Source organism: Prosopis cineraria, unplaced genomic scaffold (assembly GCF_029017545.1).
Source record: "Prosopis cineraria cultivar Desert tree isolate PC_DT_omini unplaced genomic scaffold, ASM2901754v1 PC2072, whole genome shotgun sequence".
Classification (NCBI taxonomy): Eukaryota; Viridiplantae; Streptophyta; class Magnoliopsida; order Fabales; family Fabaceae; genus Prosopis; species Prosopis cineraria.
In genome coordinates, this window is record NW_026557397.1 from 1 (window position 1) to 14952 (window position 14952).

Here is a 14952-nt window from a genome sequence, read left to right on the forward strand (position 1 = left end):
CATAGTATTCACACTTGATTTCATGAGCCTTATGTTTACACTTGTTTTCGTGGCTTCAAGTTACGCTTGTTGATTACTTACTCTTGTGGACTATGAGTTCATACTTATTAGTTATTTACTCTCATAAACTATGTCCATATTTGTTAATATTGTGAAAAAGTCCTGTTAAAACGTGAAACTTTTAAAATTATTATTTTTAAATTTATTCTATTAAACAAATGTTGTTTGGTCATATATGATTTACATGAAAAATTATGTAATTTAATTGTTTAAGATGAAAGCTGTAGCTTAGAATGTTGAACTTGATTTTTTCATTATCTATAATTCAATATATTTATATACTTAATTATGTTTTCGTATATGATTGTTTAAGAATAAAAATAAAATGATGAATAAAATGAGTTTTAATATGTTAATGGTTTTGTTTATTGGATTCATAAATGTTCTCTTCCTTCATTTTTATAATCTCAATTGAAATGCTAATCACTAAAAAATTGTCTTTGGTCTCAGATATTAATTGATCCTACCCCTTCTACTGATTATTGAGGGGCATAAATGTTTTCGAAAAGGTGGAAGTATATATTGACAATTTATTTTAATGTAATTATGTATTATATTATACAATTATAATTTAATATTCATGTATACCATAGTTAGGTCATAGTCTCATTTTATTGTTGTGAAGTCTGTTGGTGTGGAGCTAAGCTCTTTTTTGATTTGGCTGATAGGTTTGTTGTTATAGAAATTTCGAGAGGTCTTAATTATAGAAAAGACTGCCAAAATTTCTACAAAATGGTTAAGACTTTACGAATCTTAAATTTAGATTTAAATTATATATTATTATCTTAAATTATTTTTTGATTAATTAAGGCTTATGAAATGTGAGTCTATCTCAGATTCCATGCTAGTCACACCCTCAGTACTAGAGTGTGACAATTAAATTCTTTTCAATTATCAGTTTAATTTGGCTTCTCAAGTTTATTTTTTATTGATTTGATCCCTTACATTTTCTTAAATTATCATGTTATAGTCCTTTAAATTTAAAATACAAGTTGATTCTCAAATTAATATAATCTGTTAAAGTATATGTTGATAACTTGGTATGTATATGTAGCTAAATGAAAAAAAAAAATAAATTAGCTCTTGGACGATTTTAATTCTTATTAATTTAATTCTTTATGTTGAGTTCTCTTCTTTTGTTTGTTAAAATTTGAGTCTATTTTTTTCTATCTAAATAATTACATTTCCATTCATTAATCTATAATGTTGCCATCAATATTTTGTTATTCATGTGAACAAATTTTAGTAGGATTACATCTTAAACAATTAGCATCAAACCAATAATTGAAATAAACTTGAGCTGCCATATGAATAAAAATCAAACTTACAAAATTAAATTAATAATTGAGATAAATTTAAAAGCCTAAAAGTTACATTATGGCCTGAGAACAGGCAATGAAAAAATGTTAGGTAACTGTCTCCCTCATATTTTGAAAACACTTTATTTATTTACATGTTTTTGTGGTAAAAGGAGGCCCATCTTTCCAATATTCAAGGGGCAACATCACATGTAATATTTATTAATTACAATTTACAAACATGTCTACTTTAACGAAAAGAAAATACCTATGTCCGGTTTTTGCAAAAGATCAAGATTCTAGAATGCAACATCCAACAAGTATTTATGGCGAGCTTTAAATTAAATAATTGTGGGTAAGTGAAGTGCCTTAAACCATTTGCTTTTCCAAAAGAGCTCACATTTTTAGTTCAAATGGATAAGTTTTGGAATGTCGCCAGACTTTTTTCAAATGCTTGTTAAAAGTTGAGCAGAATGGTGAATTTTAAAAGTTTGTACTGGTTGAAAGAGCTCTCAACTACTTTGGCTCAAACAGATGAGATTTTCAAATGTTGTTGGGCTTTTCAGAATTTTCATTAAAAGTTGAGTTGGATGAAGAGTTTTCACAAGATTCTGAAAGTTTATTTCAATTCAAAGAGCTCGCAGTTTTGCCTCAAACAAATAAATGAATTTTCATATGCCACTAGATTTTTTGAAATGCTCGTCAAAAGTTGAGCTAGATAGTGTGTTCTCACAAGATTCCAGAATTGTATCAAAAGTTCTTTCCTATCAAAAGCGATCCCAATTTTAGCTCAAACAAATGAATTTTTGAAAGTCATTAGACTATTTAGAATTCTCGTTAAATGTTGAAGCAAGGTGGTGAGTTTTCACAAGATTTCAGATTGTTCTGAAATTTCACACCCATCAAAAGAGCCCTCTTTTTTTTTTTTTTTGACTCAAACTAATGAATATCACTTCACATTTTGGAATATTGAATCTTCATTTTTATATTATGAGGAATTAGTTCCTTTTATTAGACTCAACCCCCATTGATAGTGGTAAGCAAAGTGCCTCCAACTGGTTGGAGCCTTGAACCGTTCAAAAATTTCCAGCCGCATTATTAACCCACGACCTAAGTTTTACTAGTTCTTTTTTTTTTTTTCCTGGTGAAGAGTTTTTCTAGCTTTATTTTAGAACAAGCTTACCTTACAACATTAAGATATGCAACTTACTAAACACATCTCAAGTAAATATTTTCTTTTCTATGGTGTTTGATATACGATATCACGGAATCAAACTCGATTATTGTCATCACAAAATGATAATTAAGATAGCTCTCCCATTGAAAAAATTGATACTTGAACACCAGACTTTATGTTTAAATGGATATAGCTCTTAGCTCATCATGCAGTTTCATTATTTCGAAGTTTTTAATTATCATTAATGTCTTTATACTATCCTTGATTATCATTTTTGCTAGTTTTTTTTTTTTCCAAGTGATGAATCTGAAATGTCATTACCAACACTGGATTCGTTCCATGAATAAAGACAAGAAAGAACCTAGAAAGCTTGGAAAGCTATGCAAGTTTTATAGCTAACAAGTTGCAATAATCTCAGAACAATCATCAAAATTAAGCCAATAATTTTCAAAATGTTATTATAAATAAATTATAGTTATAGATTAAGTTAAATAATTGATGTATGTTACCAACTAAAGTTAGCATGAATGATAAGAACTCTCATTACTTAAACAAGTGATTGAAGATTCAAATTTCAATCCTTGTGTATATAACAATTTAGTTGGAAGAGATCTACCATTCTCTCCTTTGCCTTCTATATCTTAGGGAAGATAATCTCTACTATCAGCAGAGTCTACTCCTTATACTATCAAAAAAAAAAAATATATGTTATCTCTTATGTATATATAATTAAAAATTTATTAATTTGATTAAAACTAACCCTGACCATTCAATAGAATCTACTCTTGTGCTATAAAAAAAATATGCCTGTTATCTCTTATTTTTATATATACATGATTAAAAATTTATTAATTTAATTAAAAACCAATCTTACCGTTGAACCATGAGCCAATATTTTATTAAGCTCAATGACCAATTAATTTTAAAAAAACTGGTTAAATTCATAGAAGAAGTCTATGGCAAACTAATTAAAGTGAGTTAAGTTCAAGTGCAAAAAAAAGAAATTCAATTCACAATAGTAACCTTCATGCAAGACAAAGTTGTTCCATACAACACACCGAAAAAGAGTTGTTCCGTACAAAATCATGAATTTCTGCTCCCAAGTATGCAGCTCTCGTTTCAACAGAGAGAAAATTACCTCTCAATAAAATTAACGGGAAGCTATCTTTTCAAAAAGTCATCTGCCATCAACTAAACAGAATAAAAGTACTCTCTCTCTCTCACATTTTCCCTTTCCTCAAATCCATTTTTTATGTTCCAATTACGACAGTCTTATTAATGAAATAGAAGAAGTCTCAAGAGCACTTGGCCAAATAAGCTTTCCATCCTTCGAGTCGATATTCATGAGCTGCCTTTGCTGGATTTGCCGCCTTTACGATGCCACGACCCACAATTATTATGTCACTTCCCTTATTATATATCACCTGCAACACCATTTTTTGAGTTGTCCTTTGTCAAGAACGCGTCCTATAATTTGAAGCATGTCTGAATAATGTGACAGATGAAAATATGAATTATAAATAGGTTAAATGAAAAATTTGCTCCTTAATTATAAATCCAATCTGAGAGCGTCTGAACTCATTTTTAATATAATGTTTCCCTTCAACTTTTAAAATTGGTAGAATATTGCCCCTATCAATAAACAAATATTAACTTTAGCAATTAGTTGACCAAAAATTACAGAAAAAGACCGGGGCAATTTTCTTGGTCCTTGTTTGTAATTTTGGGTTCTTTTATATAATTTTTTTTCGTTAAACTTTGTCCAAGCACGAACAGATATTTTGCACAGTAAAGTTAAGGGGTATATCCGTGGTTATTTATACATGATTTTTATTGATCTAGAAAAAGTTTATAATCATGTACCAAGAGAAATGCTTTGGAAAACCTTGGAAAAGAAGGGTGGCCAAGTTGCCTATAGTAGAGCTATACAAAATATGCATGGGAGGCAACAACTAGTATAAGAATGTCTAGCAGTGACACAAGATTTTCCTATAACGATTGGACTACATCAAGGATTATTTTTGAATTCTTATTTGTTTAACCTGATCCTAAATATTTTGACTGAGCATATTCAAGAGAGAAGCCCCAAATGTATGCTTTTCACTAATGATATAATTCTTATTACAAAGACAAGAAAAGAGATAAACAGTAAACTTGAGTTATGAAGGAAGTTATTAGAGTTAAAAAGTTTCCACCTGAGTAAAAGTAAGACAGAATATTTGCACTGTAATTTTGATAAGAGATCAGTCAGTAGTAATTTGGAAGTGAAATTAAGAAATTAGATTATATCTCAAGTGAAAGAGTTTAAATATTTTATCCAACATGATAGGGAAATTAATGGGGATATTGCACATAGGATACAAGTTAGATGGTTTAATTAGAGAAATGCTAAAGGAGTTATTTGTGATCATGAGGTACCTAATAAATTTAAGGGAAGTTTTATCAAACTGTTATATGACTAGTTATGTTATATAGTAGTGAATGTTGGACTTTAACAGGACAACAAGAGTATAAAGTTAGAATAACAGAGATGAGAATGTTAAGATGGATGTAGAAATATACATGTAGAGATAAAATCCGAAATGAGTACATATGAGAAAAAGTAGGCATAGAAGCTATTGAGGGAAAAATGATAGAAAATTATTTGAGATAATTTGGATATGTACAAGAAGACAGCGGGAAGCACAAGTAAAAAAGTGGAATAGATAGCTTTGAACTTTGAATCCTGTTAAGAGGAGTAGAGGAAGGCCAAAGAAAATACTTTTAGAAGTTGTTGACCGAGACCTCTTAGTTAACAACATTTATAAAAGTTTTGCAAATGATATAGCACAATAACATCATATAATCTATGTAGCCGATCCCAGCTAGTGGGATAAGCTTGCTGTTGCTGTTATTGTTGTAGAGAAATGGCTAGGGTTATAACAATGATTTACATGTGTGAGTGTTGTTATGGATAAAACATTAGGTTGGAAATTTAGTGAGTTTGGGGATTTTGAAGTGTTAGACTTTTTTTTTTTTAATGAAGGATTTGTTAAGGTTGGATATGCTAGAAAAGTGTTTGGGTAATGAGATTATATCAATGGAAGTGTGTTTGGGAGGTTTAACCCTTAGGATTAGGAGAAATTGTTTTGTGAGCCTTGTACTTATGCAAATATTTATGGTGATGTGTTGATTGATTGTGGATTATGGTGTTTGGAGGGCTCACATGGTTTGAATATTCTAAGCTAAGGATTTGAGATAACCATGATTCAATTTCCTTTGCGCGCTTGCATATTTTGTAAAATAAAATGTGTTGTTTAAATTATGAAAGCTTAATGTATAGGATTGTTGAACTTGTTTAGTGAAGTGGGAATAATTGGAATAGGAATTGATGGCAAAGTGTTATATAAATATGTTCCCATGTGTTTTAAATTGTTTTGACAATAGTTTTATGTTCAGCATGATCATGACCGTGTATATGAATTGTGTTGGGAGAAGTTTATGTGGATTTGTACATGGTGCCACCTGGTATTCCACAACTAAGTGCAAGTGGTAGATGTATAACGACTCAAAGCTATTTTATTATTATGGATTAAGTTAAATAATGTATGTATGTTATCACCAATTAAAGTTAGCGTAAATGATAAAAGGTTATCATTACTTAAACAAATGGTTCAAGGTTCAAATTTCAATTCTTGTATATATAGCAATTTAGTTAGGAGAGGTCTACCATTCTCTCCTTCTCCTTCTACTGCCAGCCTAGTCTACTCCTTATACTATTAAAAAAAAAAGTATGTTAAGAGTATTTAAGGGTACGTTACAAAGGTGACTGTTCTTTTTTTTTTTTTTGGCTGAGTTAGAAGGGCAAACACTAAAAGCTACAAGCGAAATCAAACACACAATCAGCTTGCATGCCATTAAGCCACAAGGCCATTGACTAAAGGTGACTGTTATTGATGATGCAGATTGTGTTTAGAAATTATTTGTGTTTGGAAAGTATATTATTGTGTTTTGGAAATCATCTTGCGTTTGGAAGGCATGGTATCAACAACAACAACAACAACAACAAGCCTTTATCCCACTAGGTGGGGTCGGCTACATGGATTGCAAGACGCCATTGGAAGGCATGGTATCGTTTCTGGAAAATATATGGTATTTGGAAACATATTGTTTGGAAAGACAAATTGCATTTGGAAACCATGTGGCATTTGGAAAGCTTTATACGAAGAACTACGTTTTTAAATTCCAACTTTGCTAGCTTATGAACCTTAATGTGCGTGCATTGTTGTGAATTGATCATGGGTTCCTAAGACTTTATAGTCTCACTCCATAGTTATTATTTTTCAAGGTAAGGATAAAGGAGAAGCATTTGAGGTTTAGAGCATAGCGGGTTGAGTCTACTATGCCTATTTAGTGTATTTATGTGATTGAATGATGTATACTGCTAATTTAGAGCTTTTTAATATATTGAGCATGTCTAGACTCATTATTTGCATGATTATGACTATTGAAACTTTTTTTATTACAATTATATGTATTTGAATGATTTATGAATGATTTTTAGTCTGTGTTGTTTCGGAATGTTACATAAATTGCATGGGTTCATTTAAGAGTTGGTGTGGATTGAGATCCACCCAATGTGTACGATAGCTTTGGGTTGTGTTATGGGCCTATGTGTTTTGAACAGGGTAAAGTTATATTTGTGTGTAAGCCCAATGGTGTAAATGATCATAATCATGTATTTGTTGGAGCCCAAGGCCATTGGATTAAGGGTGTCATGAGTTTGTGATTTAAAAATTGATTATTTGCGAAATTGTGTTTTAAAAATTGCTTGGGTAACTCCTATTTGTTATAAAATTGTCTCTAAGTATACCACTTGAAAATGTAAGGTATCACACCAATTCCAGACTTAACTCAAGATGATCAACTTCTATTCATGAGTAGCTTAATCGTGTATGAAGATATACATTCTCCAATCCCTATTATAAGACACATCTAACCATCTCACTAGAATCAAGGAGAGATAATTAAGTTATTAAAATTGTCTAATAATAGAATAAAATTCCAATTTTAACCCTATTTAAATGAAAAATTTTCAAATTTCAATACATTCTCTCCCATAGTTAATGAGTTTAAATAGGGATAATATTAAAAAAATATAATTAACATCCCATCAAGTGCCTTATATTAAGGATCAAAGAATCCTTCTAAAAAACATCTTATAATAGAAACTGGAGGGAGTAAAACTAAGAGGCAGATGTGAAACAAAAGGCAGAAACTTACAGAATATGGAGTGCTATATTGCTGCCCTAATGCATCACCACCAATCACCATTTGAACTCCAGGAGTTGCATGAACGAAAGAAGGATTTACCGGTTGCCCTGGCCATGATGCTGGATTGACTGAAATAAAGCCAATCACAAAATCCGAATGATCCTCGGCAATTCTCAATGCTGCTGCTGTATAATCTCCTGTGGCAAGGTTACCGGCTGAACTCATTTCAGCAAGCAACAACAAACCCCGACCCCGAGGCAAACCCTGAGTATAATTCAGCATATGTTAGACTATCTTTTGAGGTCTTTCTGTAGAGAAAATGATTTCATAACAAGTATTACTGACCTTCAATTTCAATCCATCAACAATTCCAGGACCAGAAATAATGTGAGCATTTACTATATCAGCCCACTCCAATATGTGATAAATCCCCCTTCAAACATCAGAATATATCGATGTCACAAAACAGAAAAAACAAATGGAAGTGAAATGAAAAGGTGTCCAGACTAAGGTCAAAGTGTCACCCTTCATATTGCAAAGTAACCGTGTTACCAATGTCAGCAAATTTACGATCCTCAAAGACTAAGAAATTATGTTTCTCTGCAATCTTTGTTAGAATATAGAATAGGTTAGGAAAACATAGGGAAGAAATATGAGTGCTTCCTTGAATCCTATCACATGATGCTCATATTCACTTACACTCTTACTCACCATAGGTAATGAGCAGAACATAAAATAACGCATTGCTGGACATAACAATAACTCATCAGATTTCTCAAAATCTATCTGACATGATGCACCCTAATCATATATAGAACTCTCATCAAAGAAAATAGGACAATAAACACAATTCCTTTAATGAATGCTAACAAACCCACTATAGTCTGGCAAAATATGCAAACAATACAAATGCATTATCAATTTACCGTGCGAAGCTTAGAACCAAACTCAGGAGTAAAATCTGGAAAAATATCCACATGAGTTTTCAGCAAGCAAATCTCGGGCCCAACCTAATAGTAGAATGCCACAGAAAAATTAGTTAAAAGAGAGTTAGCAGGACATTAATTTTAACCACAAACTAGCTTTTGAATAGAGAGGCATGACTCTTTCAACGTTCAAGTTCCAACTTTTTTTCATTTAGAAACCCCTAACTTTTCAGCATATATAAGAAATCAAGCCACATGGAAAGCCTCTAGAATTAGTTAAAAAGAAAATTGAAAAAAAAAAAATCAATACAAAAGTTAGGCTGAAAGTGAAGACCTAATCTTTGTTTGTTCAAAGGATTTCTCTCTACTACTATCAGTCAGGAAACATCTTCCAAAACAAATATCAAGTTTTCACCTCTTCTGCAATTTCAAGTAATTCAGCTGCAGTTCCAACATCTGCAGCCAAACAAAGATTACTCTCCTTCTCAGCCATTATCTCGAACAACCTCTTTCCACTTGATTCTTAGACAACTTTGCCCTTTCCCTAAATGACAAAGCCTTGACCCTCTTAGGCTTCCCTAACTTTGCCAATGCAGCAACCCTCTGATTCTCTTCCAAGAATTTCATAACAATCTCCACCATATCCCTCTCGAGCTTTCCCTTTTCCCTCAAAATGTTCACCATTTCAGTCAACTTAACAATTGAATGCAGCCTGATCCCATTCTCCTCCAAATTCTCTCTCCCACCTTGTTCTCTATCAATCAAAACAACAGCATCACTAACCTTCAACCCTGCAGCACGTAGGGGTGCAGCAGTTTCTAACACTGAAGTTCCACTGGTAACTAAATCCTCAATGATTAAGCAACTTTGTCCAGCCTTGAAATCACCCTCAATAGCTTTAGCAGTGCCGTAGTCCTTGATTTCCTTGCGACGCATGACCATGGGAATATTCTGTGTGACTGAGACACAGGTGGCAATGGGTAGAGCAGTGTAAGGACACCACATACAAGGTCAAAGGAAGAGGAAGAGACAGAGGATATCAGTGTTTGGGAGACTTGGCGGAGAAGGGAAGGGTATGATATAATGAGCCGGAGGTCTAGATATATGGTGAGGAAATGCCAGATTTTAGCTTGAAGTTGCCGAATTTGACAGCTGAGATCTCGTGGAGATTAAGAACTAGGGACTCCATCAACAATGGTGCTGACATTCCCTCACAGATAGTGTGTGTTCTTCAGAGAGTGTTACAAGAATTGGTCAAGATCTAATTTTGAGACTGCCTCTGTCATTTAGTGGACAATACCATCAGCCAAATAACATTTCAGAAATATAGATATAAGCGCAAAGAATGTACAAGTTCTTATCCTGAAACCTTAAGCATGAGAATTGGAACTAATAACATAAACTTCATTATACTATTCTCATATTATGGAAGCAAACAATTCCTGACTTCATCACATACACCACAAAAAATAGTATACATTCCTAAACATAGCTGACAAAACCAAATATAAACCAAATAACATTGTAGATTCCAAATTTCTGACATTTCATCGTCAAAATTAACTAAACCAGAGCTCAGCCACAATGCAGCAACCCATAAAACTTTGAAGCTAAAATAAAACTAGACTATATTATCATGAAAGCAATTAGTGGTTAGAACAAAGGGTATGATAGCATTGAGACGTGTGTGTGCGTGGGTGTGTGGATGCAGGATTCATCTAATACAATCTCAAAATTGGGTCATGACACAAAACAGAGTCTGACTCAAGAAGATGACAATGTCCGGAGAAGAAAGGTGAGCTCTAACGGCAATTCTCACAGAAGAAGACTGGAAAACGGCAATGTTCAGCGGGGTAGGAACCAGAGAGTGCAGAGTGTGCTATACCGGGAAAGGGCGCGAAAAAGCGTGAAGAGATAAAAGGGCGTAACCCCAAAAGAAAATAAGAGAAACCCACCCGTTGGTTAGTCGCCACCGGAATGCTATCGACGGTGTAGGCGTCGGAGAGGAGAGGAAAGGAAAGTGAAGCTTCCAGTGGGAACCGGCAAATTCTTATGTATGCCGTTAGCCTGCTTCGGGCCGCACGAGATTATGAAGTAAGCAACTTTCCTGTTGTTTGAGTGACAAGGTCGCGTGTCGTGTTCCGGCAACAACACCATTTGTTCCGGTTTTGTGCGACTCATGTTAGCCTATATTAGATGCACGAGTATCTAGGTTAACATAGAGCAATAATAATAATGATGTTAATGTTAATATTTAAATATTTATATTCAATGATATAGCATGTTTCCTGAAAAAAAAAAATATTCAATGCACTTAAAGCAATAATAATAATGATGTTAATGTTAATATTTAAATATTTATATTCAAATGATATAGCATGTTTCCTGGAAAAAAAAAATTATTCAAATGCACTATTAATTATTATTTATTAGGACGTAAAAAAGTGTACTGATATTAATAAATAATAATAGAGAGATCATATCCTTCCTAAAGATATGATGAAATTACTCAACACATATTGATAAAAAAGAATTACTCTACATATACTGAATTTTAACACTTATATTTCCTTTTTATAAATTACATTTAATCAATATTACCATATATAAGTTATCCATCATTATTCTTTAATTATTATTTTTGTTTTGTATATTTAGAATATTTTCCAACCAACAGCTAATAAATAATTTGTTTCAAGGTATAAAGATAAAATTGAGTTTTTCTTCTTCTTTTTTTTCGGACAACGTGTGTACTTTTTACACGCATGGTTAAGAACTTAAGATTGAACTTCTAACATCATAATTAAGAGACCCAATTATCCGCCTATTTTATCGAAGTTTATTGGTGTCAATCATGAAGTTGAAATAGCCATAACTTTTTAGTATTAGATCAAAACCTCTTCCACAATACGTATAAACCAAGAACTATGTATTTGTATTATTAGGTTCATTTGCATAGGAAGATACGATGGGTTTACAAAAATGGTTTTTTAATTTCTAGTCCGTCATACGCAAAGAGAGAGATGGCCTGCATCTTCTGAGCTCTCCTTTTAAATAGTTATGAGGCATTAATCACAATTGGGTTACAACCAAAAAAAAAAGTTCATAATTGGGTGGGCGTGGAGTTATGAATCCTATTCAATAGTTGAAAAAATAAATAGCATAACTCATAATTTATTAATAGTATAGCCTTTTAATCAAACAAATATAACTTTTTTAAGTCTACCATATGTATTCTTCTATTAAAAACAATTATCTTCAAGCCTGCCCTAGCAAGAATTCAACCCTCAGTTTATCATATTATGAAGTGTAAATGATGCTTTTTCAGCTAATGAAATTGAAGTCTTACTGAATTAACATCGATAAATGATGCTTTTTTATTTTGGTGAAAAATGAATTCATTTTCAAAAGAATGCTATGAAACAAAAGCCCATGTCCAACCAATAGAAGTTGGGCTGAATGGTAAGCGGCTCAATTCACTTAAACAAAGTTTTGAATTCGAACCTTGTGCATGCAAAAAATTCTCACTAAAAGATTCACCCACCATAGCTAGATACGCCACCCGGGTTGGATCCGGATTAGTCAAGGCGAAGCTCTAGATACCGGATGGGCAACCGAAAAAACAAACCCCATGTCCAAAATTTCAGAGTACAACGCGACTAAGATTCAAACGAATATAAGAAGTGGGCCTATTCAGCAGAAGCCAATGAAGTTCATTGCGCTGAGAGTGTGGTTCCTATATATATTTGTCGAGAGTTTAAACTCCAACCTAATATATATATATATATATAGCAATTTAATTGAGAAAAATCTACCCATTATGTATATTTTGTTGAGAGAACCTACTTCTTGTACTTAACAAAAAAGTAACAAAAAAGAAAAAGACGCCTTTCATTTGCCCACAAATTTTTAACCAAATTACCTAGTGAAGTATTGATTCTTTCGATATCTTAATTATGATTCACCTCCAGAGTTATTACTGCCATTTCAAATTCCAATTCGTTGGTCAATGAAAGTTCAGAGTCTGCAACAGTGTTGTTATGCTGAGAAAGTTTGAAACACAGTACTGTTGAGGCTATAAATTCTAGCCAGAGACAATCAGGATCCCATAATGGTTCAGACAGATGGCAGACACAAACACATCTCAAACCAGCCAACCATCCAAATAAAACAATATGTGCCCAAACAAACAATATTTTACCCCATAAAAGGTAGTATCACTGGGCTGTATCTATTCTATTACATAATGATTAATGAGTAGTCAGAGTAATTGCATGTTTCATCAGAAAGGTCATGGAGAGGATAAAACTCAAAAGTGTAATTCTGAGGTGTTTGAAGGATCTCCAGAAGTCATCAACAATGTTATGGTGAGATGTAAAAATTGTCAACATGATATGTTTTCATTAGAAAGAGCTTTACGAAATCTTGTTCTAATGAATTATATTCTAGAATAGCCGAACTATCAAATTCCAGCTCAAATTCATAAATGGGCACAAACAAAGAAGCAGCCACTGGTTAAATCTGTCAACCTAATAGCATCCTTGTGAAAACTTCAGGAAATGTGGGGGTAATGAAAAACACATTTCAATAGCTCTCCAAGAAGACAATGTGCATTGGTTTACCTTCATTCCATGACAACCTTGGCACCAAGAGCTTTCATTTTCTCCATTATCTGTTCTCCTTCTTCCTTAGAAACTCCTTTCTTTATAATGGATGGTGTTTTTTCCACTAAATCCTTCGCTTCCTTCAAACCCAAATCTGTAAAACCCCTGACTTCTTTGATGATTTTTATTTTTGATGCTGCCTCATAGGATTCCAATTTTAACTCAAATACTGTCTTCTCTTGCTTCTTCTCCTCTTTGGCTGCAGTAGGTGCTTTCATTGCCATTCCAGCCAAATTAGCAGCAGCTCCAGGTTTCATATATCCCACAGTAGGCATCTCCTTCAGTCCCATTTTCTTCATCAGAATGGGGCCCAATTCTGCAGATTCAGCTAGCGTTAGAGACGCCAATTCATCGACAAGCCTGAAAACTCTATCTGATGGAGGACTTCGATGCTCGGTAGGATCAAATGTTGCAGGATCAAAATCAGCTGGGAGCCTTCTTTGGTCAATTTCCACTTCCTCTACATCCTCTTCCTCTTTCCTTGCAGCTTGACCAAAATGTCTCAAATGGACATTCAAATTACTCAGATTAAGCCCTATTACAGTCAACCCAAGAGGTTGTCTATATGACCCATTGGGTATATGACTCCTTAACCTTAATAGCAAGCTCATTCTAAGCTAGTAGGATTGCTATCTGTCTCAAAATGTCAAATCAGACCACTAAAGCATACATTGGGAACTCTTATTCCAGCAAGCAAACACCTGAAAGGACCAGAAAACAGAACATCAATACATATCATTTCGTCTTGAGTTAACAGATAGTTTATTAGAATCCAGAGTAGATCAGGAAATTAAACCTTAAAATTACAGAACGTGATAGACTACAAACTATAAAATGGAAAACGTAAAAGAACACCCAATAAGAAACCCCAAAACATCCTGAAGTGATGGAATCCAGCTCAGGCACATGATCCAATTCCAATCACATAATGCCGCGTAAACCTCATGTTACAATTCAACCCAAAAAGGAGGGAGGCACCACAAATGATAACGTAACTAGATCCTTAGATACAAATACCCCAGTTAGTCACTCATAATCATAAGTCACAATCTTCACTGGCCAAAAGACAAACCACGCCCAGAAAACTCGAACACTTTCACCGAAAATCGAAATCCTCTAAATGCGCAGGGACTGGATGTATCGGATCGTGCATCATCCTCCAAAACATTTGATTTTAAAGACAAAGAAAGCAGACAGTTGACTCTTACCTGGAGAACGCGCCGTAGAGATCGGCAGCCACCGTTGACGATGGCCGTTGAGTTGCCTCCGTCGAAAGCACCAGAGTACAGGTGAGCTTTCCCTTGCGGGCGAGCAACTGAAGAAGAGTACAACTCCAAGGGGTTTAGCGTCATGCGGATTACCCTATCAGGGTTATTTATTATTCCAATAGGGAATAGATTATCCGATTTTAAGCTCAAACATTAGTTTATACTCGATTTCATTTATAAATCACATTTTAAATAATATATTTAATTTTATTTATAAATCATGATATAATTTTTTATATAATATTTAAAATATATTTTAAAAATTATTTTTTCTAAAAGAAAAAAATAACATAACATTACTATTTA

The 14952-nt window shown here is 33.3% G+C and overlaps 1 protein-coding gene and 1 pseudogene across 1 annotated transcript; both read right to left on the reverse strand.

The window, feature by feature from the left end:
• Positions 1-3537: 3537 nt before the first annotated feature.
• On the reverse strand, positions 3538-10873 carry LOC129301366 (uridine 5'-monophosphate synthase-like; annotated as a pseudogene).
• A 2015-nt stretch (positions 10874-12888) lies between these two features.
• LOC129301367 (uncharacterized) lies at positions 12889-14742 on the reverse strand. The gene is made up of 2 exons (XM_054939929.1): positions 14587-14742; positions 12889-14079 (listed from the first exon to the last, which is right to left on the reverse strand). Exon 2 carries the CDS (start codon positions 13987-13989, stop codon positions 13339-13341), a length of 651 nt encoding a protein of 216 aa, XP_054795904.1. The 5' UTR covers positions 13990-14079; positions 14587-14742; the 3' UTR covers positions 12889-13338.
• Between the last annotated feature and the right edge of the window lie 210 nt (positions 14743-14952).